The 27,028-nt window shown below is 36.9% G+C and overlaps 2 protein-coding genes across 3 annotated transcripts in view; one reads left to right on the top strand and one right to left on the bottom strand.

The window, feature by feature from the left end:
* si:ch211-284e13.4 (insulin receptor substrate 1-B) overlaps positions 1–27,028 on the top strand; it is a 49,575-nt gene that overhangs the window by 3,085 nt on the left and 19,462 nt on the right. Inside the window, exon 1 of one of the 2 annotated variants that reach the window (XM_056232561.1) lies at positions 24,574–25,289. The exons of the other annotated variant lie outside the window; for it this stretch is intronic. Coding sequence (XP_056088536.1) covers positions 24,938–25,289 — 352 coding nt within the window. The 5' untranslated portion in view covers positions 24,574–24,937. Of the gene's footprint in view, positions 1–24,573; positions 25,290–27,028 lie in introns of those variants that run through there. 2 annotated transcript variants of the gene reach the window in all.
* si:ch211-284e13.5 (uncharacterized protein LOC793850 homolog) lies at positions 1,228–8,107 on the bottom strand. The gene is made up of 3 exons (XM_056232562.1): positions 7,384–8,107; positions 2,495–2,770; positions 1,228–2,333 (listed from the first exon to the last, which is right to left on the bottom strand). The coding sequence occupies exons 1-3, from the start codon at positions 7,949–7,951 to the stop codon at positions 1,984–1,986; spliced, it is 1,194 nt and encodes a 397-aa protein (XP_056088537.1). The 5' UTR covers positions 7,952–8,107; the 3' UTR covers positions 1,228–1,983.

The following is a 27,028-nucleotide window of genomic DNA, read 5'->3' as shown; positions in this document are numbered from 1 at the left end:
ATTGGCCGATTCCGATATTTGTCACTTGCTTATTTGAACTTTTGTCATTAAAATTAGTGTTTTGATCATTTTAATTTAGCAGTTCAAAAATACATGCAGCCCGGAAAGTACTGCGTAATTAAATCGATTTTACAGCGTAATCTTCAGTAATTATAGTGTACCTATTACGTACTTACAATATAAGTATAAGGGAACAATATTTTAAGTTTGGGGAATAAAGGGGTAACAACCAGGAAAATTAAACAATTATTTATACTGTAAGTATTAAAGAACTAAAGGGTGCTCATTCTACTATTATGATATAACAATCTTACATTTGGGAGCAATTTAGCAAGAACATACCTTTTTGAAATAATGGTGAACCAGTAGGCTACATACTGTATAGGCTTTTTAAAAATTACAGGGTACATATCTATGCATTTAAAAAAGTAATCTTTTTTAACAAAAGTGCACTGAAAACGAAAATTATTGCAACTTTTGCTTAAATATTGGGGAAAGATACTCTTGTTTCATGTAGTGGTGCTTGTTACCCCCTTGTTCCATGTAGTTACAGGGTAAGTGTGACGTTGCGGGCTGTAAATTAAAGTGGTGCTTGTTACCCTCTTGTTCCATGTAGTTACAGGGTAAGTACAATACAAATGCATACACAATCTTATATCACTGACTCGAAAACCTTTATTTATTATACAAGCACCACTTGCCAAATGTAAGATTGTTGTATCATAATAGTAGAATAAGTGCCCCTTAGTTCTATAATACTTACAGTATAAATATTTTTTTATTTCTCCTGGTTGTTACCCCTTTATTCACCAAACTTTACATATTGTTCCCTTATACATGTAAGTACTTTATAGGTACACAATAATTACAGAAAGTTACACTGTAAATTCCTCTTACTTGCACAGTACTTTCCGGGCTGTAATCTAAAGCATTACCAATAATTTCTATTGAATATGGATTGGATCCATTTAACATTCAACATAAATACAACAGAACAAAGATGCATATGAAATAAACAGTGCTTTTCAGGTCTAACAGTAGTTTTTAGGTACAAAAATAAAGTAATCAAATGAAAAATATATTCTTCATTGTTTAAATTAAATATACATTAATCCTTATTAAAGTCGCAAACGTTATTTAGGCAAGAGTAGTGAGCGATTTGTTTGTCTTTTGTTGTTTGATTAACAATAAAACAAGCAGCAGGAATATTATACTAGTACACGGTCATTTTATTTCTCAAATGTTTATTTAAGATATAACCGACTATGTTTACAAGGATACTCGCCAAGACGGGCATTTTGATATAATTTTGTGTGAATTAGAAGAAGTGAAAGAACTCAATTCAGTATTTGCACATGGTCTATAACTTTGGATGTGTGCGCACACAAAACTTCTCACACAGTGAGTAGAATCGAGTTCTCTTTCGCATCGTCTTGCATATGAATGTTTAAATTCGCAAGGCTTATAAACAAGTGCAAAGGACAAACTTCCGTGAAGATGCAGCACTGGCCTGATCGGGACAGTGACAGTTCCTTCAACTCAACTGTCCCGAGCGTCGTTCACGCTGGCCAAACGGGCAGTCCTTATTGTCGAGTCCTGCTGCATTTTGTACAGATTTAATTTTGTTTTAGGAAGTATTTAATTACTTTGCCCAGAGAAAAATGTTGGATTATGCAACATACATTAAACAACTCAGTGCCTTCACACAGTTAACTAATAAACCATTGGTTTGTTACATCAGCCTTTTTCATGCTATAGCCGATAGTTTTAAACTGATAAAAATCCGGCCGATAAATATCGGCGGTTGATACATCGGTGCATCTCTAGTTTTGAAAATTAACCAAAGTCACCCCAACATGTGCGAGTAAATGGTGACAGAATTTTCATTTTTAGGAGAACTATCCCTTTAATAACTTTGGACCCTATATTGGATTCGTCCTCCAACACAAGACATACATTAATAGTGAATTTACACAACTGTTGTCATGAACACTGATGAACCTTCAATCCACCATCATTTCGAAACTTTTTTCCACACTGACCGCAAACATAAGGTTTCTCTCCCGTATGAAGGCGGAAGTGGCGCTTGAGTGTCAATGCGTGACGGAAGCGTGCGCTGCATATAGAGCAAGTGTATGGCCTCTCTCCTGTATGGATCCTCTGATGGATCTTGAGATGGTGCTTACGGTTGAAGTCTCGCCCACATAGGCTACAATGATAAGGGCTCCGGCCGGGGGGAAACGCATGGCAAACAAGACTCTTATAATGGTTGTTGTGGAGCTTTGGGAAGTGGGCTTGTTGACCTGAGCTTGAGGACGACAGGAAATCTAGGTCTAGAGGCAGAGAAAAGGGAAAACTACATGTAAAAATCTTGCAATATGGCAAATCACTGTGCTTAAATGGATCTGTCAGTTTATAATTGTACTCGGTGCAAATTAATATCACCCAACTAGCATGGCATATTATTTATATACAGTACAAAAGTAGTACTAACCTAGGGGTTGGTTGGTGGACTGAAAGTGCATGTTTGATTGGCAGCTCTCTGTGTGCAATGGCTCAGGTCTCCAGTCTTCCAATAGTCGAGACTGAGCCAGAGAAAGGCTGTCTGAGTTGGGCTCCTCCACCACAGAGAGGGACACTGGGATTGGGTCATCATAACTCTCATCTTTCTCCACTTTTACAGCCACTTCAAGGGATGACCTCTCACTTGTAACTGTCCCAGCACATGTCTGGTCAGTTTTGGTCATACTGTGTTGATCATTCTTGATGTCTGAAAAGGGAGTAACTCATTAAGTTTCATAAATCCAGTCCAAACTATGCATGCACAGTAGCAATAGATGTATACATTGCAAAAAAGATACTGTGAAATTTACAGTAACAAAACTGGCAGCTGTGGTTGCAAAAATAAATCACCGTAAAAAATACTGCGACACTGTTTCAGGTATTACAGAATGACATATTGGTGCCTGTATAACAGTATATTTCATTAAGCAATATAACGTTAATAAACCAATTAGCTATCAAAATCGCTTTTTACCTTAAAATGTACTGCTAACACCCATGATAATACAGGTGGTACAATAGAAAGCCACATAATTGATCAGATCAGAGTTCATTGTAAGTGGCCTGTCCATAAAACATGGCCAATATTTGTTCAGGGTAAACTAAAATAATGCAATAAACATTAACCAAGCAACAGAAAGTACCCGTAAAAAACACCCTACTGTACATTACTAATATCAAAAATAAGAAATACAACTAAATAAAATATAATCATAGGTGATGATTATATAATAATATAATCGCACAGTAAAATGACATATAATGTGAAGTTAAACCATTTAAAGGTTATGGTAAGTATATGATAACTTGGTAAAACCTGCGACTTGGTTAAAGCTGCAGTCCGTAGTTTGTCCTCTGTCGCCATCTCTGTTAGAAATCTGCAATTGCAGTTATTCGCGGAATTATCAACTTTACATGGTTTGTGCCTCGGCACGGCGCGGATGAATCCAATGTTTTGAGGAGAATGTCAGTCACCGCGCCGGTGTGGATTCTGTCATTCATTCGGAATCACGGATTCTACTTTTTGGAAGTATGACCAACATAAGAATTTTCACCGGAAAATGTAATCTGAACAAGTAATTAAAATCCACTTTTGTTCTGACCAACTAAGGGAAAAAAAAGCATTGCAGTAAATCGCGCTGATTAAATCTAACGATCGCTTATCATATCACGTCAAACCGTGGAAATTATACTTTGTTCTCAAATTGTTAAAGGGTTGAGAGTTAGTTAGGGTTAGTTAGAATGTTTTGAAGCATCGAAAATACATTTTGGTCCAAAAATAACAAAAACTACGACTTTATTCAGCATTGTATTCTCTTCCGGTTCTGTTGTCAATCCGCGTTCAGTGATGCTGATGACGTAAGACGCTGCTGATGTGTAATCTGGTGCGCCCAAACTTCGTTTACAGTCTGAGGAAGACGCACGCTGTAAACAAAACAATCTTCACAAACATGTCTAAGGATTTCGACACAGGAAGACTTGCATTTTTTTGCCCAGCCATATTTATTTGAACCTGAATACACGGACGCACCAGATACACGTCAGCAGCGTCACTGAACGCTAGGGGTGTAACGGTACACAAAAATCACGGTTCGGTACGTACCTCGGTTTTAAAGTCACGGTTCGGTACGTTTTCGATACAGCAAAAAGTAAGAAATGCCAGAGAATTTCCTATTTGTTTAATGAAATAATATTTTTTAAATAAGTATGAGTTTTCCTACATCTTGAAACTTTTAGGTCTATAAATGGGTGTCATCTTTGAAGGATGAACAAATAATGTTTTGGTCATCATCACATTAAAAATAACATTTAAATATATGAAGAGTTCAGATGCAAAAGCCATTTGAAATTTTATTCTAGAATGATCATTTTTATCAAGCTTGTATATTTAACTTCAGTAATTTCACTTAAATGGCAATGAAGATTACCTATTAATTGTCATTTGAGTGAAATTACTGAACTTAAATATACAAGCTTCATAAAAATGATCATTCTAGAAGAAAATTTCAAATGCATTTAGAGGCTTTTGCATCTGAACTCTTCATATATTTATTTATATAATATTTGAGTTTTGAAGTGCTGGAAAAAGATGTGTGAAGTACTTGAAAGCATTTCACTATTCCAGCCAAACTGGTTACAGTTAGTGTTACTATTTTAAATCCATGGTGAATGTTGCTGGTCTGTGGACGTAAAGTATTACTAGTTCATTCACGGCACAATATTTCTCCTGGTGTCCACGTCAGCGCTGTTTGATCTAATAGAGATCTACGGTTAATAACGGAGAAATGTGAATGCTTCTCACTAGATCTCGCAGCGATGTTATTACTTCAGTGGCGAATTCAAATGTTTTCTTCACTGGATCTCTTAGCGCTGTGTAGTTACAGTGTCGCTTGATCGAGATCGGCTCGCGCTGCACAGATGTTGCTGGTCCGAACTTATAAACGGTCCGTGAAGCACAATAATGAGTAGCGCAGTTTCGTTCCGCTATCATTACGCTTGCCATTTGATGTTGCGCAACGTTGTGGTGATCGCGCCAGCGCGAATTTTGTCGGCAGGAAAAATGGTCCAAGGAATCGTTCGGTTTGTATGCGCACCGAACCGGAAGCCTCGAACCGAAACGGTTCAATACGAATACATGTACCGTTACACCCCTACTGAACGCGGATTGACAACAGAACCGGAAGACAATACAATGCTGAATAAAGTCGTAGTTTTTGTTATTTTTGGACCAAAATGTATTTTCGATGCTTCAAAACATTCTAACTAACCCACTGATGTCACATGGACTCCTTCGATGATGTCTTTATATCCTTTCTGGACAAGGACAGAATACCGTACATACATTTTCAATGGAGGGACAGAAAGCTCTCAGACTAAATCTAAAATATCTTAAACTGTGTTCCGAAGATGAACGAGTGGGGGTTCAATCTTCAGCTGGCTGGCAGGAGCCGCCACTGGCATGTCACGTGACCTGTCAGTGGCTGGCTAGTTGTCTGGCAGTCTGCCTTTGGCAAGTTTCAGAAACCATTGATTTTTGACAGTTTTTGTGTTTTGTGTTCCTCCCTTTCTAGCTCATTTATTATGCATCTGTTGATATGATTATGTTCTTTAGTATGATTGCTGTTTTGAGGACTGTTATCCCAATATAACCAGTCAAATGGCCGTGATCCGACTAGCAGCTTACAGACGCTTGCTGGACGCTCATCCAGTCAGTCGCGGCTCATAGTGCGAGTATAACGCGTTGCCTGACACTCTCGCTACAAGGAAATAAATTGTTTTCTTATTATGAATATAATGTCACGCATCTATTCTTCTTTGCAACTGCACACTGTGTGTGTGTTGAATAATAGTTTAAGTGCGACAAGCAATGGCCTATATAGATTCTTGTTTTTTATTTGTAAATATATATTTTTCTTTGTTTTTATTTGTAAATAGTTTTTTTCTTGGGTTTTATTTGTAAATAGTCTTTGTAAATGTCAATCATACACAAGAATAAAGGCATGACATTATATTCATGATAAGAAAACAATTTATTTCCATGCAGCGAGAGTGTCAGGCAACGCGTTATACTCGCACTATCAGCCGCGACTGACTGGATGAGCGTCGAGCAAGCGTCTGTAAGCTGCCAGTCGGATCACGGCCATTTGACTGGTTATATTGGGATAACAGTCCCCAAAACATCAATCATACTAAAGAACATAATCATATCAACAGATTCCTAACAAATGAGCTAGAAAGAGAGGAACACAAAACACAAAAATCAATGTTTTCTGAAACTTGCCAAAGGCAGACTGCCAGCCACTGACAGGTCATGTGACATGCCAGTCTCAGACTGGCAGCTGCCAGCCAGCCACTGACAGGTCACGTGACCTGCCAGTGGCGGCTCCTGCCAGCCAGCTGAAGATTGAACCCTTACAGAGATGAACGGAGGTCTTACGGGCTTGGGACGAAATGAGGGTGAGTCATTAATGACATAATTTTCATTTTTGGGTGAACTAACCATTAAATGTTAACAACATCAGCATTGCGTGACTACATTTAAAGCCCTTCAGATATTTATCCTTGTTTTCGCATGGGCCGGGTTGCAGTCTCTTTTTTTCTGTAGCCACTCCGAAGTCTTTTGCATTTTACAACGGGTGAACCTGTTGTCACTGGTGATTGTCGCTTGAACCTTTCTGGATCTGCCATCAAATTGATAAGTTTAATTATATCAAGTGTGCTGTGAGAAAGGGCTATAAATCTCTACCTCCAACATCCTCACACGCAACATAGCTTATACTAGCCGAGACTCCTCGTTTATGTGTACAGATGTGACGTAATGACGGAAAGACATGCTCAAATTTCCCGCAGAAATCCACCAGTACCACTGGAATTAAAACATTATTACAAGCTTACCGTTTTGAATCGAGCTACGGCAACCAGATAGTTTTAAACACTGGCGAGTTATGTACTTTCTCAAAAATGTATTTTGGATAATTTTTAACCCAATAAAGTTACAGACTGCAGCTTTAACTATGGTATTTTTGCAGCCTTTTCTGTAAGAATTGCATTTAAAAATATATATATATTTACAGTGTGTAAGCAAGTGTAACTTGAACACTGTCATGAGGTGATACGGTTATCATCACTACTACTGATACAGCAACATATGTCGTTATGGCTAATAACAACTCACATGGGGTAAAATGAAAAAGGAAAGAGTAAACATGAAGTCAAAATGGGCCAATAGTTTTAAAGGTATCATTAACAGTCGGTCATTTTAACTGATTTAAAACTTTAATTTATGCATTCGTCTTTAGACATCAAAATAGCTTAACTTACCATTTGTGTCATCTAATCTATAGTGAGTTGATTCCTCAAGTGTATCCGAGTTTAAAGTCTGAGCGCACGCGCCTCCATTTTGGTTCCCACGGATTGATCCTCGCTGGAATATATTAACGTTAGTTCCCTTGGATCCACAAACCTCATAATCATGTTCCGAGTTCACAGTGGGCTCGGTTTGTTGTCCTACGTTAAGGGTATTTAACTGCCGACCCCCACGCTGAACCTTGCCACAGCTGATTGGAGGGTTTGTCACCAACTGTTTGGTACTACCGATGAGAAAATCATCGAGTCTCTGTGGCTGTTGATCCAGGCGACCACACACAGTAGAAAGTTGCGTTTCAGCAGTTTGCAGCCTAAACTTGAGCGCACTGTTGTCCCGAAGAGCCTCTTGAATCTTGCCCTGCACATCTCTCAGCGCTCTGTCAAGCAGTCTGGTGATCTCCGCAACGGCGATCTCTACCGCAACACCGAGCGCGTTTTGAAGGGTCGCAGTCAGTTCATCTTGAAACGAGAACGATACCTCAGCGATCACTGCGGGGTTTGCAGGACCACCGTTTACCTCCATTTCCTTAATCGTTTAAAATAACTTTTCGCCAATATTGTAATATCTTAAGAGTAGACGAAGCGCACCGCTCTACGTATAACCCTGAAGAGGCGAACGTCAATTAGCTGGCCAACCAAATCATTCCCTTCGTTGGGTGAATATAAAACAACTGACCATTTGTACTTAGTTTTAAACGAGCCCATTTTAACTCTTCAAAAAACAAACTAACAAAATACATTTTTTTTAAAAACCCGCACAATTCACTGTCGTCAACCATGGTAAAATGTCAAATTTAGAAGAATTGAACAAAACTCCGGAATAAGACACAGTTGTCCTCGTGGTTTTTAAAATGTTTTCTTTTTCTTTTTTTCTTCTTCTCACATTTACCCTTACCTTTTAAGACAGGGATCATAGCAATACTAAAAAACAGGGTAATACTAAAATAGCAAATATGTTGACATTAGCCTATTTGACATTATGAATGTATAAACATTTTCACAAAGTCATGTGGAGGGTTTACATTTCTTCAATTTACATGTGTGAAACTGATATACAAAATTATCATGTTCACAAGGTCAGAAATCCGCGGATTAAATATATTTTAAAAGAATGTTATTAATTTTCACTGAAAGCTATTTAAGTTGACCGCATTGTTATAGCCTATAAGAACACGAAAAAATGCATTTAGGTGTTTATAGCTATTTTTTAAATAAAAGTCATTTGTATTTTTAATTAGTTTATGGACATTATAATCATCATAATCATAATCAACAACCGAGGGACCGGAGTCCACTAAGAAAATTAAGCATGCAGAAAAACATATCCTAAAAGAAAGATCATGTTCCGCGAAAGATTATCAGGGAAAAACTGTCCTGAGATATCAACCCGATCTCCGTGACAGTAGGCTATTTGAAATCAGTAAAATCAAAAGTGACCGCTATCAGATTCTCCGTTCAGTCACTTCAGCCTTTTGCAGTGGTGGAGGAAGTACTGAATCTCAGTACTTAAGTAAAAGTACAAATAACCAGAGACATATTTACTTTAGTAAAAGTAGAAGTACCACAATGACAATTTATTCTCTTAATGTCTATATTCTAATGATTAATAAAACAGTTAATTCTAACTCATTCAACCTAATACTCATATAATGATGTTCAATATGATTGACCGGGTTGATATATCTATGGCAACCAAACTTCACTGGTGAGACAGAAACGTGCGATGAACGGACGGTCAGGATGACGTTTTGGCAGGGGAAAAACTGATCAGAAAATTTAACAAAAATGTAACAGAACGTTGTAGAAATGTAGTGGAGTAGAAAGTATAATAATTGCTGCAAAATGTAACGAAGTAAAAGTAAAAAGTATGCACTATTGATTCTACTTAAGTAAAGTACAGATACGTGAAAAATGTACTTAAGTAAAGTAACGAAGTATTTGTACTTCGTTACATTCCACCACTGGCCTTTTGTACGTTTACAATTTACAAGCCCATATATGGGAAGCCGGAAGCTGAGCGCGCCATACTTTAACTTGGAGCATTTTCGTGGGTTTTGGAGCAAGGGGGTAATCCATCGACCGGAAGTTGAAGCCGGCCGGGTGCCGCCATGTTGTAGCAGAACTTCACTTGCATTAGCATTTCCATTGACTCCCATTCATTTTGGCGAATAACTTTACATCTGAGGCGTTTAAAGACTCCGTTTGTCCATTATTTATTTCTAAAGAAACACGACAATGTATAAAGGGCTCCATTACCTTCTATGTTACATTATGGCCCCGTAGAAACAGATTTAGTAGAAATAGGCTAACGATTGCGTCATGACCACTCGACTCTCTGTCGCGCTGTACCGAAAGTACCGTACAGACAGGAGGAGAAGCTCGCAGGCAATCGGGGGGACGTCCCGTCAAGGGAGAAGCCCATAGATAATGAGTCCATAAAAGCAACGGAATACTTACTCCTGCTCACTCACACCAAAGAACTCTTTGCTCAAGTTCCCCGTCTCTGCAAGATTAACGTTGGCAGTTTTCACGCACAGCTACTAGAAGATTAACGTCTGTCAGACAGGTTGCTCACGTCATCAAGCTTAGTTTGAGTCGGTTTGAGTCTGCGCGTCAGGAACGGAAGTGCTCAAAAATCGCTAAAAATGGGCTTCAACTGTCTCAACTGAGTTCCAATGAGATGGCTCTGTCCACTTCTTATACTGTCTATGGTTTGGAGCTATGGTTTGGAGGTTTATCGCATCTGTCAACAACGGCGTAAACAGCCGAGCGTCCTAAAAGTATTAGAGGACAGAGGAAAAATAAAGAGACCAAAAAGCGTCAGGATCAACAAATCAGCAATGTGAGAATGGACACTATAAAGATTTTCTTCGCAGAAGTTAGGTGAGCGCTTGATAAGCGCATGCCGAATTGCTTTGCTTGATGGGGCGGTAGTAGATTTTAGGTGTCAGTTACCATTATGTTCTTTAACAGCACTTTGTAAAATGAAAAAACTATGTAGGCCTATTAAAATAATGTAGCGATTAAAAGTTTCCTTCAGTGGATTTTTCACACTTTTATCTCATGTATTGTTTCCTGCACTTGAGGAAAAAGTAAATAAGAGACATAACTATTTGAAATTTAACAGCCACTGAATACTTAGTTTAGAAATATTTTATTTTGAAAAACATTTATCTGAATTTATTTGCTCTGAATTCACCCCTTTGAAATTATTTTACTTTGGAAACCATGTATCTGAATTTATTTGTTTAGAATTTAAATAGGCCTATGAAAATTCTTGATTTCCATTTTAAAAACCTGAATTTCGATTAATATTTTTCAATGGTCACAAATTCAGATGCAAAAAAAATCAACTTACAGAATTTCAGATAAAATAGATTCAGGTTGATCAAATTCGACTGCTCAAATTCAGATCGAAAAATTCAAGTTAAATTTTCACATGGTAACATCCGGGCTACCCAGGATAGGCCACGCCCACACCGGGGAGAAAACAATCCAACCGTCTCCATTGATTTGCATTGCGAGAGGCTGCCTCGTCATTTATGACTTACAACAAAAAACAAAACAATGTCTAAAAGCTGTTGTGAGACAAGGTGTACAGCAAACAAGCTAAATAACCAAGAAATTATTTTTTATAGGCTGTCGACCCCAAAAACGATTTGTTCAGGACAGTGGATCAATTGAGAAAGAGCGCAACTATTTCTCGAACTACTCTGAGAGAACTATACGCCCACTGGAACGTGACATATTGTAAAAAAAAAACACACAAAAACATTCATAATTTTAACCATGTCGATTGCTTATTTCACCACCCTATTTGAACCTAAGAAGAGGAGATATATTAAATTTACCCATTCTTCCTGCTGATGCTTCACGTTTTACCCAGCTAACAAAATTATGTTCTAAGAACGTTGTGGGAACGTTGGTTTGAAATGTTCTAAAAACGTTGAAATGTCCAGTTTGCTTAACGTTGCTGGAACGGTATCTTAATGTTAGCAAAACGTTGCTGGAACGTTAGCATAATGTTGCTGGAACGTTATCTTAAGGTTAGCCTAACATTGCTGGAACAGTATCTTAATGTTAGCAAAACGTTGCTGGAACGTTAGCATGATGTTGCTGGAACGTTATCTTAAGGTTAACATAACGTTGCTGGAACGTTAGCATAACGTTGTTGGAACGTTAGCATAACATTGCTGGAACATTATTTTAAAGTTTGCATAACGTTGCTGGAACGTTAGCACAACATTGCTGAAACATTCTTAAGGTTAGCATAACGTTGCTGGAACAGTATCTTAATGTTAGCAAAACGTTGTTGGAACGTTATCTTAAGGTTAGCATAACGTTGCTGGAACATTATTTTAAAGTTTGCATAACGTTGCTGGAACGTTAGCAAGCACAACATTGCTGAAACATTCTTAAGGTTAGCATAACGTTCATGGAACAGTATCTTAATGTTAGCAAAACGTTGTTGGAACGTTATCTTAAGGTTAGCAAAACGTTCATGGAACAGTATCTTAAGGTTAGCAAAACGTTGTTGGAACGTTATCTTAAGGTTAGTATAACGTTCATGGAACAGTATCTTAAGGTTAGCAAAACGTTGTTGGAACGTTATCTTAAGATTAGCAAAACGTTCATGGAACGTTATCTTAAGGTTAGCATAACGTTCATGGAACATTATCTTAACATTGCTGGAACATTGACATAACGTTGCTGGAACATTATCTTAAGGTAAGCTTAACGTTCCTGCAGCGTTCTTTCCCCAAAAATGTTATTAACAATACAACAATCAAAGAACATTAAAATGTCCACTTTCTTTCATGTTAAAATTACATTTTAAGGTTAGAAAAAAAATTCTGCACCATTCGTTCAACTTAATTTTTTTTTATTAACACAACCATGTGAATTATAAGCACACACTTTTACAGCACATCAAAAAGTAGAACATTTCATGATTATCATACATTTTAAACGCTACATTATAGCTTAAAAAAACAACAACAAATATTTTCATATAAACATTTAAATGAAATGAAAACCGTTTTTAAGGGTTAGTTCACCCAAAAATTCTGTCAGTAATTACTCACCCTCATGTTATTCCAACCCCGTAAGACTTTCGTTCATCTTCAGAACACAAATTAAGATATTTTTGATGAAATCTGAAAGCTGGCTCACTCCTCCGTAGGCTTCTAGGCAATTTCATTCTGGCGAATTTATCAAGCGACAACAATCATTTTTGTGCACAAAAAAAACAAACAAAATAACAACATTATTCAACTATTCATTTTCTTCCGTATGGGCCTCTGAGTGACTTCACTAGTGCTGGGAGAAAAAAATAGATTCACCTAGGTATCACGTTTTTTTTTTTTTTTTTTTTTTTTTTTTTTTTATTATTAAAGAATCGATATTAATTCAAATTAAATTTATTTTTGTCCTTGCTTATAGACGAGGTTGACCAAAGTAAGTCACTTCCGTTCCAACAGAGAATGAAATGTGTCGTTATCTTTGAGTAACGTAATATCCCTTTCAAGAGGACGCGTGAAAGCGACGTGAGATTGAATGCATTGAAAAGCCCTTGCGCTACTCATATACAGAGAGATAAGACAATAGAGCTGCACGATTCATCTTTAAAAAACTTGATCTCGATTCAAACACCCACGCGATTTGTTTCCATTTCGTCTGTCTATTAAACCTTTGACAAAATCATATCGCAACTTTTAAAGCTGTGCTGACCCAGAGACGTCATGAAACAGCTTCACAAACTGTCTTTTCAACCTAATAGTATCATTATTTCTGTAATACAATAGTTCAAATTATCATAGAAGTTATGGATATGGCCAAAAAAAATTATCACAAACGATATTTTTTTTTATATCAGTCGATATCGATAATTATCACGATAAATGTCAAATCTTTATTTCTTTCAAGTTTAAAGGCAGATTTTTGCTCCTAAGTGAAAGTTGTATAAACCAGAGCGTTGTGGTTTTAAAAATCTGAGGTAGAACATTCAAACATTTGTCATTTTTCCTTAACAAAATAAATATCTGAAAAGAAAAATATTTCTTCAGCAGTTTGCAGTGCAGACGGCAATATTCAAATTACATGTTTTGTCTCGAAATGCATATTTGACAGTGAGTTGACAGTAAATCTACATCCTAACTCAAGCTAATACGACTATGTTAAATTTATGTTCATTAACAAAAACAGTAACATGTTTGTTTGTTTGTTTTTTATTTAAGGACCACATTTTTATTTGGTAAAATGTAATATTCTGACTGTTTGAGTTTTATTAAAATTAACCATTGGTCATCCAGTATCATGCATTTAGATCATGATAACCACAGATAAAGCCACAGCCTATAGCACCTCACTATCATGGCAAAATGTAACTTTATGGTTTCTATGGTATTTGTATGAAAAACAGTAGCCTAACAGTTAAATACATTATTAAATACTGTAATTATATTCCATTAGTCATTTAATACATTGTCTACATTAATAATATCATACAATTCAATATGTATATCCCACATTTCATGGTGCAGTTAATATTACTAGGCTAACGTTACAGTAAATCCATGCTAGGCTAAATGGATTCAGTTTCAATTCAGATTCTGACTATATCGTTGCGCACAGTGTTTCTCCTGTTTGTCAGCGGTGTTTCATCTGCCTTTAAACTGATTTAAACTGGACATTAAACTGTTCTTCGCTGAATTCAAGTGTTTCTCACTGGATCTCTTGAGCGAGACGATCGGAGTAAACACGTCTGCTCTAGTGAGCTTGCGCTGCCATTTGGACTTTGAGCCGAGCGGATAAACGGTCCGTGTGGCGAAGCGACAGCACTGACCCAATCAAACCGAACGAGCAGTGAACTGCATTTTTTGTTGGTAGGCAAACACAGAAACAGCTGTCCTGTCAGTCAAGTAAACGTCAAATCAGCCTTTTATTAACTTTGTTTACTTTCTGTTAACATTGTGGTAGTTATGATTTGTGAAGTCGTTAAGCTCCTGGTAACCCCCGAGAGCACCACAAGTTTATCCTCCATCATCGCACTCTCCGGCGTTCAAAGCAACAGTAGCTTTCAAAACTACAACGGAAGACCCGCCTCTCCATTCATTCGATTGGACAGTGGAAAAAAAACATAGGACAGCGCATTTACTGCTCTAAGTTGATTTTTTTTTAACTCCAAAAACGTGAGGCGCAACCGGCGGTTAAACGCGAGGCGCCTGGGGTGTATAAACAGCGTACAGAACGCGCACTGCCATAGGGAATCAATTGAAAAAAGGCGCCTCTCACTGCCAAAAACGCATTTAGGTGTGATCGGCCCCTAAACCAGCTTAAAATAACGCATAAAATAATTATCGATTACATTGTTTAACAAGTGACTTACAAAATGTATTTATTGAATCATTTATTTAAGAGAATGTAGTACTATCGTATGATGCTTCTGAAATAAGTCAGAGAGATGTGATGAATTGTTTTTGTAAATATGACTCATCTTATACATCATGTAGCTTGTACAGTCTGTATAAGTGTATGATTTAACTTTTTCTGATGGTCTAGTGTTAAAAATAAAATAAAAATCGCAATATCGAATCGCAATTCTTAAAAAAAAATCCTAATATCAGCAGTATCAGCACCCAAGTATCGTGATAGTATTGAATCGGGAGATAGGTGTATCGTCCCAGCCCTAGAGTTCACGAGACAGCGAGAACTGAGAAGATGACGTAGATGGGTCTCGATTAGGGGTGTAACGATTCATTCGTTTTCTCGATGCATCGATTACAAATCCTGACGATGCATATGCATCGATCTTGAAACATGTATTTCGAATTGTGAATCGTTTATTTCGGTCAATATTCGATTTAAAATGCTAAGAATCGAATAATTTGCGATTCTATATCGATTCAGTGCTTTAAAACATAAAAACAGTCATTAAATGACTACATGCGCGAATTAATGAGGCGTTGTGCGGCGTCATTTCGCGTCCTCACAGCTCTCACATACTCGCTGCACTCTTACCATCTTTCACTGGATTTCGCTCGCGCTCGGTCCCATATAGCTCTCATCTGCAGATTTTTGAGCAGTCCATGTTTGAGCTCCCCTCAGGACAGCCATTGGTGTTCACATGAGCAGATGACAGCTCTCTATCGAGAAAGCAAGCCATTGATAAAGCTGCCATATATTGCGCGGTCACTGCTATGAAACAACGCGTTCGTTGCGTGGAAACGTCACCGTTATTTTCTTTAAGATAGGCCTACTGAAGTTTTACGGAAATGGGTCATACCCGTCCTGAGCAGTTAAAGTAAAACCCCACTTATTCAAGGGTGCGCATTTATTACATGGAAAGAGAAAACGTATAATAGGTGTCTAAAATGTACACCGATTAATCATGAATGATGAATGAAGTGTAACTTAATGTCGTTAAACTGAACTGATGAAATAACTACAACATTAATTACACTGAAATAAGAGCGCGTGGTTTATCCATCAATCAGATGCGCATTAAAGTTGCATTCGTAATCGTTAATATAGCACAAGTAGACAGCCGGCGCGTTTTCTTTCAGAATCACAAGGAAAATGTTCAGTCGGATAAAGAGAAAACAAAGAGTATAGCTATTCCATGAGGAAACGTTAGTTAAGGTTTTAGTTGGGAAAGTTCATGGTATTTTTAGTCTCACAATGGAAGGATGTTTAATGTAGGAACACTTTAGGTTGTGTATCCATTCCTACAAAATAGTTAGCATGATGAACTATACTTTTAAAGCCTTTTTAAATCTTGGTTTACATTTTTACAAATGCTAATTAATAGGCTTTGGAAATATTTTTTATATGAATAGATTCATTAAAAACTAACATGGACTAACGTTAACAATAGACAAAATGTCGTTTTTTTTTTCTTTTCTTTCTTTCTTTTTGTTCCCACTCTCTGACCCCCGAAGCCAGCTGTATAATTCACACCCTGACTAAGACCCATTGGGGGAAGCATTTAAATAATCCTATGAATGCATATAAAAAATTAAGAATCGAATCGAATTAATCGAATCGCATCGAATTTTAATGTGAATCGCATCGAATTGAATCTTTCTGAATTTGCAAAAATCGTTCTTGAATCGAATCGAAAACCTATGAATCGTGAATCGAATCGATTCGCTGCCTACCCAAAGATTCACAGCCCTAGTCTCGATGTAGTGCGGCAATTTTGAGAACTCACTCAGAGGCCCACACATAAGAAAATTAATAGTTGAATAAAGTTGTTATTTTTGCATACAAAAATTATTGTCGTCGCTTGATAAACTTAAGATTGAGCCACTGTAGTCACTTGTGGCGCTTTTCCACTGCATGGTACGGCTCGCTTTAAATGGTACCACCTCTGTTGAGGTTCCAAGCATACTGTACCGATACTAAAATGTGACGTGAAAACACTGCAGATCACTGATTGGTCAGACAGAATCGTCACTACCAGCGTCATTGTATTTGCGAGACATCAAACCCGCTAGATTTAAATAGCCAGTAACAGTCACCGCTGTAGCACCTGTTTTAAAACTACTTGCTTGAAGAAAAAAGAAAGAAAAAAAAACTTCCAAAAAATAAATAGCTGAATAGTGTTCAGTGGACGAAGTGCAGACGTTCATCTCGTTGGTTGCCGAGGAGCGGATAAACTATAAACGATCAGTCTTTATAATCCCACCCACTTTGAAGTGGTACTAACTGCAGTGGAAAAGCAAACCGAGCTAAAGCGAGCCGTGCCGAGCCGAACCGTATCATGCAGTGGAAAAGCGCCATTGGACTATTTTAACAATGTCTTTACTAACTTCCTGGGCTGGCAGAATGAAATTGCCTAGAAAAATATCTTACCGTAATTTGTGTTCTGAAGATGAATGGAAGTCTTTGGAACAACATGAGGGTGTATACTTACTGACAAAATATTCATTTTTGGGTGAACTAACCCTTAAATATAAGTAGTGTGGGGGTGCCAAACTAGCACTGTGGTCCAGTCTGTGGTCCAGTCTCTTCATGCCCCGTCTGTAAAGTGAACAGATTGACTGATGTTACTAATGGTGATTTATTATTTCATAAACATTTAATAATAACAGTGTGGCTACTCCATAAATGTTAACCCTTAAGTTATTTAGGCTGTGCTTTGAGTACTATAAATATTAAACCACACAATATTAAAATGTAGCTTACAAAGGTCAAGTCAAGTCAAGTCATCTTCATTTATATAGCGCTTTTAACAATGGAGATTGTTTCAATGGAGAAAGGTTATACAATGGAAAGGTTCAATAACACATTGTAAAGGATTAGCTAACGTTACACCTGAAAATTAAAACTTCCATCAAAAAAAAAAAAGTAGCTTGACAAGGAATATACATTTTTTGTAGTAAGGTTATTCATCTGTGTGTAACGTATATGTGTGCGGCTGTATGCTTAACGTCAAATTAAAAGAGCATATTCATATAAAACGTTGATTCAACTGACTTGAAACTAACGTTAACTTAACGTTACCTGTGAATTAAGCGGTTGCGTGACATTGATGTTAATACTAGGCATAAATGGCATTTAAAACCTTTACAAAACCTCGAATCAAGGTTAAAAGCCTAAACTTACAGCTAAAGTCTAGTCAACCTAACGTCACCTCTAAGTTAGTTAACTTACCGTTAGCCTAACAGTTGAGATGCTAACGGACGTTTCCCGAAGACACTAAACCATTTCTATAAAGTAAATATTCAACGGAAGCGTGTTATTATTTCCATGAAAGAATGTGTCTGAAACATTTTTATGTACTATTTGTGTAATTTTGGGGACTAAACTTACCTGAAATTAGCGAAACCAACAGTGAGAGACGGAGTTGCTGCTTGTCGTCAGTTGAGCCAAAGTTGAGCTCCCGCCCGTTTCCATGGTAACTCCAGTTCAAATGCAACTCGAATGTTCAGTGCGCGCGCATATTAAAAAATGTAGAAGTCACGCTGCATTTAAAGAAGATTTGATCGAGGGAATTATTTGATAATCAGATAAAATATCCTGAAATGTGAGGTTAACATTATTAAGTGTATAGGCTCATGGCCATCACCAAACTGTAAACGGAATGAGAATATGAAGCATTGAGTGTAAAACAATGTTTACCACAAAGTCATTTATATAATAGGTTATAATAGGCTATAATATTATATAGCTTTATATAAATGGTTAACGTGGTGTAGAAATAAAATTGCAAAAAACATTTATTAAAAACTAAACATGATATAAGGCATGGATATATTTTAAGAAAATACACAATATGTACACACATTTACAGATGTAACATGAGGAACAATTTAAAAGATTTATGTTCAATGTATTTTTGAAATAATATATTTTCAAAATGTATTTCAATATATTTAACAGTGCTTCACATAATGTGAATAGCATATCTATAAATTACAGAAAGGTCTGTCTGTCTGTCTGTTAACCACACATCTCTCGAACCGTTTGTCCAATGGATTTCAAACTTGACAGGTTTCTTGCTACGGGCATGAGTAAGTGCAGTGTCAAGTTTGACATTGTTTGGATTAGAAATGCAAAAGATATCGTTAAAAATAAACATTCTGACAAAAACTATGTGTATGTCATTATGTCAGTATCTGTATTTGCTTATACCATGCACAAATAAAAATGTCACTGAACTTTTACTGTGTAATTGTAACAATGAGCACTCAAACACACCAAACCAACAATTACTAAAAACACAATCAACAACTGATTTTGCACGGGCACTTTGCCATCATTTGTAGTAACCAATTCACACACTGTTTGCTCAAGCGTTTTCTCAGAGTTCACTGTATAGCTGCTCCCTGAATCGTCGCGCTTATTCATTTGTGGATGTTAACTGAATCTGTAAGTCAGCTATGCTGTTTACTTCTGAATATTATCTTTCATTCTGGTGCGCTTAACGTTATCGTAATAGTAGCTTTTAATTGTTAATGCTATTACAACAAAACATATTCAATGCATTCACAGGCATCATTTTTAGTAGCCTATTCACAAACAGTTTTTGCTCAAGCGTAGCGTTTTCTCGGAGTTCACTGTGTAGCTGCTCCCTGCATCGTGTAGTTCAATTTTCCACATTTATTTTATGTCATTATTTCAGGATCAGTATTTGCTTTCTACACAATTAAAAATCTCACTGAACTTCTGCTGTGTAATTGTAACAATCAGCACTCAAACACACCAAAACAACAATTACTAAAAACACACACAAAAACTGATTTTGCACCGGCATTTTAATATTAATTTATTAATAGGCTATATAAGTGCTGGTTTATTGGGGTGGTGTTATAAACTATTGTGATGTTTAAAATGTTTATATGGATATAGGCCTAGTCATATTATACAAATCTAGTGATTGTAAACTAATGTTAAGAAGCGCACATTTGTTAACAAGTGTACTTAACATTATGAGAATGTTCAGCAAATAACATGTTCCCAGAACGTTTTATGATAGCCTAAATATAACATTCAGAAAATACTAATAACATTATAAGTATGTTCTGAGAATGTTGTTCTAATAACGTTTTCTATCAACGTTATGAAAATGTTCATCAATCACAAATAACATAATAAAGACGTTCCAAGAACCTTGTTCTAAGAACGTTTTCTATCAACATTATGAGAACTTTCATCAACCACAAATAACGTCATAGAGACGTTCCAAGAACATTGTTCTAAGAACGTTTTCTTTATGAGAACTTTCCTCAATCACAAATAACGTCATAAAGACGTTCCAAGAACATTGTTCTAAGAACGTTTTCTATCAACGTTATGAGAACTTTCATCAATCACAAATAACGTCATAGAGACGTTCCAAGAACATTGTTCTAAGAACGTATTCTATCAACGTAATGAGAACGTTCATCAATCACAAATAACGTTGTAAGACCGTAAAACTTGTTGAAGAGACAATATCTGACCACATGGTCTATTGAGACAAAGGACCTTGGCAAATTAACATTTGGCTTCCCCCCTCTTCCCCGGAGACAAAGGTCTCACCTCTGAATCATCCTAATCTACATTTCTTCCCCTCATCCCCCACTCCTTCCCCTTCATACAGATCACCTAAAACACACATAAGAATATATGTATGGTTTGATGTGAATGATTATCATTGAGTATTATGTTTGGTATCATTTGAAATGTCTCAGGAATGAGTGGTACAAATGTCTCATTCCAAATAAGTAAAACAAAAGGTAATAAGGTTTTTTAGAAGTTTAGAGAAACTGGCACAAAGAAAGGTGGCCTTTCTCCCCTACCCCCCAAATAAGGTGTAACCTGAATGCAAATTACCATTGAAAAGAAGTTCTGGCTATTTAATGGAATGCAGCAAGGAATCGGGGCTTTTTCTGTATTTCAGTATAGCCCATGAGGACTAGCTCATGTAGTTCTTAAATGTTGGGTTTGCATCTATTTCTCTAATCCTAAAACATTTGATGATTTGCATTGATTATCTTTCAATTGATTATGGAATTGTTATAATACATTTACCTGACATAATAAATTGTTATATTTGATTATTCTAACAGACTTTGACTTTATTTTCATTGGAGTTAAAAGGAATAGTCAAACATTAACGTATAGGCCTATTTAAAGATGCACAGATATCATTGAAAAACACTTTCATTTTATGGAGTCAGATGAAACGAGTTAATACATAAGATAGAATGTATTGTATTTAATTAAAAATCCCTTTGCCATTGGAAGAGACGGAACGCGCATGTGACCTTCACCGCTAATTTGAATGCCGCCCTTGGATCAAATTAGTCAGCCTTACAAACGTCATAAAGATGTTCCAACAACATTGTTCTAAGAACGTTTTCTATCAACATTATGAGAACTTTCATCAACAACAAATAACGTCATAGAGACGTTCCAAGAACATTGTTCTAAGAACGTTTTCTATCAACGTTATGAGAACTTTCATCAACCACAAATAACGTCATAAAGACGTTCCAAGAACATTGTTCTAAGAACGTTTTCTATCAACGTAATGAGAACGTTCATCAATCACAAATAATGTCATAAAGACGTTCCAAGAACATTGTTCTAAAAACGTTTTCTATCAACGTTATGAGAACTTTCATCAATCACAAATAACGTCATAAAGACGTTCCAAGAACATTGTTCTAAAAACGTTTTCTATCAACGTAATGAGAACTTTCATCAATCATAAATAACATTATAAAGACGTTCCAAGAACATTGTTCTAAGAACGTTTTCTATCAACGTAATGAGAACGTTCATCAATCACAAAAAACATCATAAAGACGTTCCAAGAACATTGTTCTAAGAACGTTTTCTATCAACGTAATGAGAACGTTCATCAATCACAAAAAACATCATAAAGACGTTCCAAGAACAATGTTCTAAGAACGTTTTCTATCAACGTAATGAGAACGTTCATCAATCACAAAAAACGTCATAAAGAAGTTCCAAGAACATTGTTCTAAGAACGTTTTTTATCAACGATATGAGAACTTTCATCAATCACAAATAACGTCATAAAGACGTTCCAAGAACATTGTTCTAAGAACGTTTTCTATCAACGTAATGAGAACGTTCATCAATCACAAAAAACATCATAAAGACGTTCCAAGAACATTGTTCTAAGAACGTTTTCTATCAACGTAATGAGAACGTTCATCAATCACAAAAAACGTCATAAAGACGTTCCAAGAACATTGTTCTAAGAACGTTTTTTATCAACGATATGAGAACTTTCATCAATCACAAATAACGTCATAAAGACGTTCCAAGAACATTGTTCTAAGAACGTTTTCTATCAACGTTATGAGAACTTTCATCAATCACAAATAACGTCATAAAGACGTTCCAAGAACATTGTTCTAAAAACGTTTTCTATCAACGTAATGAGAACTTTCATCAATCATAAATAACATTATAAAGACGTTCCAAGAACATTGTTCTAAGAACGTTTTCTATCAACGTAATGAGAACGTTCATCAATCACAAAAAACATCATAAAGACGTTCCAAGAACATTGTTCTAAGAACGTTTTCTATCAACGTAATGAGAACGTTCATCAATCACAAAAAACATCATAAAGACGTTCCAAGAACAATGTTCTAAGAACGTTTTCTATCAACGTAATGAGAACGTTCATCAATCACAAAAAACGTCATAAAGACGTTCCAAGAACATTGTTCTAAGAACGTTTTTTATCAACGATATGAGAACTTTCATCAATCACAAATAACGTCATAAAGACGTTCCAAGAACTTTGTTCTAAGAACGTTTTCTATCAACGTAATGAGAACGTTCATCAATCACAAAAAACATCATAAAGACGTTCCAAGAACATTGTTCTAAGAACGTTTTCTATCAACGTAATGAGAACGTTCATCAATCACAAAAAACGTCATAAAGACGTTCCAAGAACATTGTTCTAAGAACGTTTTTTATCAACGATATGAGAACTTTCATCAATCACAAATAACGTCATAAAGACGTTCCAAGAACATTGTTCTAAGAACGTTTTCTATCAACGTAATGAGAACGTTCATCAATCACAAATAACGTTATAAAGACGTTCCAAGAACATTGTTCTAAGAACGTTTTCTCTCAACGTTACAAGAACGTTAATAACGTTATATGAACGTTCCGAAAACATTATTTTAATAACGTTTTGTACTAACATTTACACAACTTTTAAAGAACGTTAGTGAATGTTCTGGGAACGTTCCCTGTTAGCTGGGATATTGCTCTAGCCTATCTACTTTTGTCTCCTTAAAGACTGGCTTTTACGGTTCGGAAGCTTATAAAAATGTATTTCTGTTTTTTTTTAGCTTGTTTGCTGTACACCTTGTCACACAGCAGCTTTTAGGCATTTTCGGTCTTTTGTTATAGCCTATGTTGTAAGGAGGCAGCCTCTCGCAATGCAAAGTCAATGGAGACGGTTGGATTGTTTCCCCCCGGTGTGGGCGTGGCCTAAATACGCTCTGTCTCTACACAGGCTCAGAGCCACATCTCTATATGGCTCTACACAGGCTCAGCTGTTTTTCCTATCCTGGGTAGCCCGGATGTTACCATGTGAATATTTAACTTGAATTTTTCGATCTGAATTTGAGCAGTCGAATTTGAGATCTAAATTTGAGCAATCAAATTTGATCAACCTGAATCTATTTTATCTGAAATTCTGTAAGTTGATATTTTTTTGTATCTGAATTTGTGAGCATTGAAAAATATTAATCGAAATTCAGGTTTTAAAATGGAAATCAAGAATTTTCATAGGCCTATAAATGCCAGAGGTAAATTCGAAACAAATAAATTCAGATAGATTTCCAAAGTCAAATAATTTCAAAGGGGTGAATTCAGAGCAAATAAATTCAGATAAATGTTTTTCAAAATAAAATATTTCAAAACTAAGTATTCAGTGGCTGTTAAATTTCAAATAGTTATGTCTCTTATTTGCTTCCATAATTAGCCTACATATATTCATTTTGTTTTCTTACACGTTAACGTGTTAGTTAAGAAAATCTTGAGATCTCATTATTTTATTACAGTTTAAGACTAAGTCCCTGAACTATATCCCTCTCTTACTAAATTGATCGTTTTTGGCTGAAATATGATCTGTTTCATGTTTCTGTTGTATATAGGCCTATAACGTTTATATGCAGTTCAGCAAACTGCAGAAATAAATTTTGCATCAGCATTAATATCTTGTCTTGATTCGGGTGAAAACTGTCAAATGAGTTTCGCCTTATTTGCACTGACACAAAAACATTGCAAAAGGCAACCAACAGGTGTCGCAAACGCCTCACCATGAATGATGCACTAGCGCAAGAGACTTGCCAATGACAGTGGAGAGGGGGATTCCGCATTTAATAATTAAAAAATGCAATACTACGTGAAAATTAGAATCATGTGTATATTTTCCTTTTAAACATTATTCTAAAAAATAATTCCGACATGCATTCCCTCTAAATTGCCATATCCAGACTGGCAGTTAAGCACCCTTAATGTGTAATAGAAAACCTGGCACAGCCGCACAAGAAATGTGTTCATTAAACCTTGAGGATGTTTGTATCTTTTAACGAATCCATAGCAGACTGAAGACTGAAATCAGTGCAGTCTCAGTTCTGCTCTGTGTAGCCTACATGTACTGGCATTAACGGGTTTACCAGTCTCATAGACGTGCAGGCAGAGGGTGGCATCCGAGGTAGGGCTGTACAGTAAACAATTTTGGTACGCTTGCAATGATACATAGCAGAACCGCATGCTAGTGCAGACGTCGCATGCCGCATGTGCACGCCTGTCAGTGGAGCCTGGGTGCACACAACCATACAAGCTGGACCAGGAGGAAAACAATCTCAAGCGCGTATTTGGGCTCTCCTCGAGGGCTCATGATTGCATGATGAGAGAGAAGAGGATCTGCTGCTATCATGAACGAATGTAAAACATACCACAGATTTTAGGCAGGCATTGGTGGATAAAAAACCCCCAAGCAACTCGGCCAGCAATGGAGAACCAGCTGGCGATGGAGCAGCAGAGCTACGAGGACGTACGGAAAAGCGGTTATCTCCGCAAGCAGAAATCTATGCACCGGCGCTTTTTCGTTCTCCGGGCTGCATCGGAGCAGGGCCCGGCCAGACTAGAATATTATGAAAACGAAAAGAAATTCCGAAGCAAATCACCAGTCCCAAAGAAAGCAGTGAACATAGACTCTTGCTTCAACATCAACAAACGGGCAGATTCAAAGAACAAGCACATGATAGTGCTGTATACCCGCGGGGAGAGCTTTGCCATAGCCGCGGACACTGAGGAGGTCCAAAACGAATGGTACCAGGCCATGCTGGATCTACAGTGTAAATGTGAGTCAGAAATTATGTTGTACCCTTGAGTCGAATTCGTGAATGACCTGTCTTTCGCATATATGCAGCATCATGCCTTGGTGGTTGTAGTTTCTTAACCTGCCCATCAACTTGCGTGTTGATGATGGGAGCCCCCTTGGCTTCAGAGGATCTATATTTGCAAAGCCGTTTGGATTCAAATGCACGTTCTACCCCACCCGTCTGTTTATTGTACCCACCACACCTGGAAATGTGGACGCAAGCGGTATTAAAATGGCCAGATTGAATACGGTGCATGCTTTGTGAACCATACAATGCATCCATGAATAGACAAATTCATCATTTAATTTTAATTGAATTGTTTAGAGAAAATCGAGATGTAGCTACTATTTGAATGCTCTCATCACTAGACACAACTACCGTAGCCTATACAGCGCGTTGTGAGAGAGTGGTGCAGCGCTGCTGCAGCGCTCAGGAGTCAGGACTGTTTTTGTTTTTCTACACATTTGTGCATGTTGTACGTGTAACCTACATTTCTGTCATAGCGATTCTGTCGGGGAGGGGAGCCGCGGCAGCCGTGCGTGTTTATTGGAATACGGGTCTCCTCTTGCCCTATCCCTCGTGTTTTGGTAGAACATGACCCCGCCACCCCGCCACTGAATGAACCGATCACCGAGTTGAACAGCAGGCCATCAGCGAGTGTGATGATATGGAGACATTCGTTGCCGAGCAAGCGATTCTATAAGCCTTCCTCGGTTTAATTTGCGTCCGTAAAGGCTATAATGGATTCACTTGGCTGTAGTGTTTGTATCCAGCAACTGCACGGAGATTTCTCCATTTTTTAGAAATGTGCAACATTGGTCAGATAAATGGCATGCAAACAGCAGCCAAATCAGTTTTATATTATACACTAATATATTATGCAACCGTTTATACACTAACCTAACCAGTCAAAATTTGTTCTGACTTGGGCTGGTTGGTTTGATCGGCACAGTGCTACTTTCTCTTCTTAACTAAAAGCTGTCACAAAAATGTAACAACATTTTGACCCTATGACCCTCTCAAAACGTGTAGAGGTAAGGACAATTTTTCATCCACTCCACAACTTAAATCTTATAAAATAATTTAGAGAAATAAAAAAAAAGTTTACCTCTATTGACACACACACACACACACACACACACACACACACACACACACACACACACACACACACACACACACACACACACACACACACACACACACACACACACACACACACACACACACACACACACACACACACACAGAGAGAGAGAGAGAGAGAGAATTATTAGAGAGTAATTTGTGAATTACATAATAAAATGACATGATTTCATGCCATTCTTTTAAGAAGATAACATTGGGTTAGAGGAGCAACATCATCTTAACATTTTGCTCTACATATATTGAAAATATAGTGAAATATAGTATTTTTCACGACTTTAATTCTAAACAATATTTTTTTTTCACTAATACAATTCTACTCAACTTTAATGATGTGACCAACAAGTGACTTTTTTATTTATATTAGTGTGGCTTAATAACACAAAACTTCCTTTGACTAATAGTGTGCTGTGGACATTTTTGGACATAGGCTACATTTTTTTTGTGACAATTCTGATTGGAAATGATCTGATATTTAAATGTCTCTATTGACACAATCAGCAGAGTACTACATACTTTACAATTTATTTAAATATATGCATGTTTATTACATTTTTATATTGTGTTTCTAT

Source organism: Rhinichthys klamathensis, unplaced genomic scaffold, assembly GCF_029890125.1.
Source record: "Rhinichthys klamathensis goyatoka isolate OS25496 unplaced genomic scaffold, OSU_Roscu_1.1 h1tg000348l_1, whole genome shotgun sequence".
Classification (NCBI taxonomy): Eukaryota; Metazoa; Chordata; class Actinopteri; order Cypriniformes; family Leuciscidae; genus Rhinichthys; species Rhinichthys klamathensis.
This window is presented reverse-complemented; position numbering and strand designations above follow the sequence as displayed.

Bases quoted from the DNA above. Each gene is read 5' to 3' on its own strand.
- si:ch211-284e13.5 (XM_056232562.1), bottom strand. From the start codon at position 7,951: ATGGAGGTAAACGGTGGTCCTGCAAACCCCGCAGTGATCGCTGAGGTA. The intron at 2,771-7,383 runs GTAAGTTAAGCT...CTCCCTTTTCAG, and splicing joins TAGATTAGATGACACAAATG to ACATCAAGAATGATCAACAC. The intron at 2,334-2,494 runs GTTAGTACTACT...CTCTGCCTCTAG, and splicing joins GTCCACCAACCAACCCCTAG to ACCTAGATTTCCTGTCGTCC.